The sequence below is a fragment of the Cryptococcus neoformans genome, chromosome 11, assembly GCF_000149245.1.
Source record: "Cryptococcus neoformans var. grubii H99 chromosome 11, complete sequence".
NCBI classification, from domain to species: domain Eukaryota; kingdom Fungi; phylum Basidiomycota; class Tremellomycetes; order Tremellales; family Cryptococcaceae; genus Cryptococcus; species Cryptococcus neoformans.
In genome coordinates this window covers 1,052,257-1,057,256 of record NC_026755.1, presented here as the reverse complement: position 1 = coordinate 1,057,256, position 5,000 = coordinate 1,052,257, and the positions used below count along the sequence as shown (strand labels likewise).

The 5,000-nt window shown below is 50.2% G+C and overlaps 2 protein-coding genes; one reads left to right on the top strand and one right to left on the bottom strand.

Moving 5' to 3' along the window:
- CNAG_01842 (hypothetical protein) overlaps positions 1 to 2,976 on the top strand; it is a 5,200-nt gene extending 2,224 nt beyond the window's left edge. Inside the window, exons 4-5 of the mRNA XM_012197080.1 lie at positions 1 to 24; positions 82 to 2,976. The exon at positions 1 to 24 is cut by the window's left edge and continues 600 nt beyond it. Coding sequence (XP_012052470.1) covers positions 1 to 24; positions 82 to 2,876 — 2,819 coding nt within the window. The 3' untranslated portion in view covers positions 2,877 to 2,976.
- Positions 2,977 to 3,087: 111 nt separating this feature from the next.
- Positions 3,088 to 4,483, bottom strand: CNAG_01841 (hypothetical protein). The gene is made up of 2 exons (XM_012197408.1): positions 3,663 to 4,483; positions 3,088 to 3,608 (listed from the first exon to the last, which is right to left on the bottom strand). Exons 1-2 carry the CDS (start codon positions 4,125 to 4,127, stop codon positions 3,159 to 3,161), a joined length of 915 nt encoding a protein of 304 aa, XP_012052798.1. The 5' UTR covers positions 4,128 to 4,483; the 3' UTR covers positions 3,088 to 3,158.
- Between the last annotated feature and the right edge of the window lie 517 nt (positions 4,484 to 5,000).

The following is a 5,000-nucleotide window of genomic DNA, read 5'->3' as shown; positions in this document are numbered from 1 at the left end:
CACGGGACGATGGGGATAAGGAAGGTGAGCAGGCTGTTCAGTGCCCAACTTTCTGTTATAAAACTGACGCCGCCGCCGCAGCATCTCAAACGGCTAATAAACCCGAGCAACCTCACTGTTTGATTTGCCATGGTTCTTCTCATCCTCAAAAGGACTGCCCGGTCGTCAAAGCTGGTGTGCCCCGTCTCCAACAGGTTTTGCTTGAGCGAAAAGAGGAAGATGAAAGCCCAGAAGCCGCAGTGGCAGCTATCGAGATGTGGATCGACCGCTTGGGTAGAGTTACAAGCGCCCTCATGGGAACGCCTGTAACCAAGGGTAGAGGAAAGCAATCATCGGGTCTCACCACACAGGCAAAACAAACTCCTTCTTCCCAAGCTGCTGCTGCTGCTGTTGCTGCTGTTCTACCTTCTGTTCCAGCTGTCGAGACCGAGTCATCCGCATCTGAATCTTCCAAATCTCCCTCTCCCCCACCTCCAAAAGCTCCTAGCCCAGTACCTACGTTTCCTCCCATTTATCACAAAGCGCTCTCTAGAAAAGCTGGGTCCACGTCGGGACTCAGCGTTTCCGATGCGGTGATTGAAACGGGCAGCTCGGCATCAGAGTCGAGCGAAGATGAGGATGGGTCAGCTGAATCTGGATCTGGATATGGGTCGGAGAGCGAGACTGAGAGCGAAAGCTCTGCTTCTATTCAGGGCCAAAAGGTCATATCGCGATCTGGTTCAACATCCACCTCTTCTTCTTCTTCATCTTCTTCGCCCTCCCCATCGCCTCCTCCCCCTGATCTCTCCAAACTTGATCCTCAAGCTGCATTGCGTCATTTCCTGACTGCCCCTCTCTCCCAAAAACAACGTCGTGCTGCTCGTGACTCTGCTGCTCATATGCAAGTCGTTGACACTCAGGACGTGGAAGTTGAAGAAGCGTCTGAAGTCGAGTCCGACGAAGACGAGACGAATGCGTCGTTTGCAAGAATCAGGATGGACGACGAGGAGAGTCTAGTGGGAGAGTTTGACGACGATGAAAAGGAGGAGGATGGGGTGGAAGACGTGGATGAACCGCGCGATGAACGTCTGGCTTTACCTCAAGTTCAGCAATCCGATGATGATGAGATGCAAGTGGATGTGGAAGAATCTCAGCCTGTGCTGGAGCAGGAATCTGCGCCTCAACCGAACGTGGGACAGAAGGACAAAGAAGTTCGTATAGATGTCGCAAATACGGAAGCCGAGCCTATGGATGTCGACGGACAGCAAACCCCGTTGAGGACCACTCAGTCTCCGTCGGCTTCCTCCCAGCTTTCATTCCACGAGGGGTCCAGACAGTCCTTCAATGACCTGGCGGCTTTGGCTAGTCCATCCACCCAACATCACGAGCTTCCTGGGGACACCGCAGTGCGCGAGGCAATTGCCGAGGACGACGCTCCAGTTCGAGATGCTATGAGACGAGATGATGACGTTCACCCAAAGCAAAGCGTTCCAAACGGAGTTCATGAACCTGTTCTCACACAGCAACTCATGTCACCCCCGTCCTCAGTGGCGGAACGCGAAGACGAAATAGAGCCCTTGCCTGCTACTCAACTCGTGCAGTGCTTCGAAGAAGAGGAAGGACAAGGAGAAGCTACTCCGATAGCCCAGTCTAAAGCTCCCGTTAGGAGAAGTACTCGCCAGGCATCAAGACAGCCTTCTGTCGCCACAGATGATATTCCCTCATCGCAACCTTTGACTAGTCAACTTGCGCCCCCACCTCTCTCCCCTCCTCGTCGGCGCCTGAGATCAGCCTCGCGCGAACCTGTACCAGCCCCCGAACCACCTCGCACGAGGATGACCAGGTCATCTTCGCAGCAACGTATTGTCCCTCCTTCTCCCCAGGTACCTATAAGACGAAGTACGCGACGCACGGTGTCATCCCAATCCGGTGTCTCACAGCCGTCGTCTTCTCAACTCGAACCCTCTTCCCCAGTCCAGCTGCACGCCACTTTCACACCCACTACGCTAAGGCGGTCATCGCGAAGGCAAACTACCCCATTGAGATCCTCACAAATCGATGAGCTTGACCCTTCCTCCCCGCCTCCAGCAAGTCAGCAACCCATCGAAGAGTCACTGCTCTTCATCCCCGAAACACAGCTACAATATAGCCAGTCGCAATCTTCTCAGAGTCAATCTCTCAACCCTCAGCGATTCTGGAAGGTTTCTGGCGAGGAGGAAAGTCCCTTATTCATGTCCCAGGGATCGCAGATCCCCCAGACCCAAGCTTATAATCTCTACCCTAATATCGATTCCTCATCGGATGTGGGAGAGACTCCTCGGGGGGCGAAGACTGGCTTCGAGGGATCATCGCCCTCCAATGACAAACAGGGCGAAGGAATGAGAGCGAATTTCCTCAGTGTTTCAAGCCCGATTTTGGAGGAGGACGAAGAGGAGCAAAATGAGCTGGTTGATACGGAGAAACACGAGCAGATGTCTGAATCGGGGGCCGACGAACACGATGATAATTCGGTGGATGCATCAGAAGCGTCCTCAGATGAAGAAGGGTCATCATTATCTATTCCCATTCTTAGATCACAGCCTATATATCCATCCCTTCCACGCTCATCTCTTTCCTTTTCCCAACCTGTCACAGCTTCGCAGCCAAGTGGTTTCCCAACTCTATCCAGTCTTCCTCGCGAGGCTCTACGGCGCATGAAGTCTACCTTTGGGTTCTCGAGTTCTCAGCCCGAAACCAGTAAAGAAAAGGCAAGCAGACATATGAACGGTGTGGGCGATGAGAGCGAGTCAGAGACCAGCGGGGACTCTAGTGATGAAGAACCAGCGTCGTTGAGGGGGAGGTTTGCGGGGACAAGGGTTCGAAAGGTGAAGAGTCAGGGAGCAGTGAAGGGATGGTAGACGACGGACATTGATAGATTAACTCATATATAATGTATCTTGGGATTTGTGTGACGCATACATCAATGAAACGCTATGAAAACATACTTAGTTTCTGATTATTGGTGAATCAATAACTAAAGTGTTGTCGAGGCTTGATTGCTGCGTATCGTCAACGCCTCTCACTTCGCACTTGCAAGCATACGGCGCTGTGGTCCGTTTCCCATTTCAATCACCATTCTATGCATAATAATCACGATCACAAACCCAACCCATTTCCAGCCTAGAATTGATTTGTTATAATCATGGCGCTCTCTCCTCATCATTGTCCATATCCCCCAAAAGTTTAGAAGTCTGTTGCAACACATCGTACAACCATTCTGCGCCGCGCATGAATTCTTGTCTGCTCAAGGCATATCTGTTATACCTGACGGCAGAGTACTGCCTTTCAAGACTGATCGTCCTTGGTTCCCCTTGGAAAGAATAAGGAGACCTGGTAAATTTCGGGAAACGAACCTCTGTTTCCTCAGCCTCACGCTTCCCGCCCTCAATGTTCCTGCCTAATTGTCGCCCTCTTGCATATGAATGGGCTTGCGTCATGGAGGCAATCTTACTAGGCAAGCCCTGTTCTGTCGAAGATAGAAGTTGAGTAGTTTGGCCATCGGCCATAGAAGGATAAAAGGCGGTTGGACGCGGAAGGGCATATCCAGGCGTCGGCCGTCCATTAATGGTTACAGGATGGGGTTGAATTGACTGTCGGAGGGAGTTAATGACGACTTGCTCTCGCAAGCGATCCAATTGACTTACTAAGGTTCTCCTATAACCAGTAACGTGATTCCTCAGCTTCCAACTCTCTAAGATTTCATCAGGGCTCCTCTCTCTTTCACCCTCTTCGTCATCACCGCAACTGAGACTTCGTTTTCTGACCGGGAACAATAATGGTAAAGGTCTATCAGTGCCCCTGCTTCTTTTCCAGAGTGCACATGCATTACACAGTGTTCCTCTCCATTGAGGCGTATCCGTCTCACCGCAATTTGTGCATTGTCGATCGTTTTGCGGGGTACAGGAAGGGAATCGAGAACCTTGATTTATGGACGCATTCTTTTTGTGTGTAGCAATGGTTTTGATTGGTTGTTGAGATTGGGAGGGAGTAACTGTCCGGAGGGGAGGAGAAAGCGAATGGGGCTCTGGAGATAGGGGAATGAGAGGTTTAAACTCGGGAGAGGGAGAAGAGGGAAGAGAGGGTAACGGTTGATGATCTTCGGGAATCATGATGGATGGATTGAGGGTCGAAAAGAGTAAATGGTACTCTGATTCAACTCCCCGAAACCGAAGAAGTGTGGATGATTTCGAAGTAGTTATACGGGACTAGTACAGTTGAAGCTTTTATCAAGTCCAAATGAATCAATGAGTGAAACACTTGGGGCTGACTTTAGTTCTAATTTCATTATAACCCTTACCTGACCTTCTGTATATTTTCCAACCGTACTCTTTTGTGTCTGTTTGCTCCCTTGAAAATCAGGAGTTGACCTGGCAATGGATGATTTGCCCTCTTAACAGACGATAGTTATCCTCCCATGGTCTTCCGGGAGTGGCTAAGCGCCATTTTGCATCTGCTTTCCTGCCCCGATCGCTCCTTTGAGTGTTATCTCCTTTCAGGGTTTGGTTGTAACATCTCTTAATGCTCGGATAGATCACCTGTGTTAATCTGCGAAGAGATCTGCTGATAAAAGTTTGGTCATCATCGCCTACAACGCAATTTCTCACGATCTAGTTCTCCTTCGCAGGAGACTTAACCGATTACGGGGCTATCCATGTTGCGATCCTGCCTTGACTTGGCAATCTAGAAATGGGAGCCGACGTTTGCTGGCACAAAATTGCTCGAGATGTGTAAGGAACGATGAGTGCTCCTTTGTATTGATATTGTGACAAGGAACAAAGGAATTCATTGCCGCGACTTAAGAGCCTGAACATGGTGACATGGCTCACACAGGGCAGCGATCACGTTGCTGGCTCATTTGAGCCAATGAGCCAATGAGCCAGCTGAGCCAATGAGCCAGCAACGTGGTGACGGATGATAATGGAAAAATACTGACTGGACGTTTCGCGAATGATAAATGATATAAACATACCTGTGATGTTATT

What these genes read in the sequence shown, in the direction of transcription:
- CNAG_01841 (XM_012197408.1), bottom strand. Translation starts at nt 4,127, where the DNA reads ATGATTCCCGAAGATCATCAACCGTTACCCTCTCTTCCCTCTTCTCCC. An exon ending in CTGGTTATAGGAGAACCTTA is followed by an intron (nt 3,609 to 3,662) that starts GTAAGTCAATTG and finishes TCCCTCCGACAG; the next exon opens with TCAATTCAACCCCATCCTGT.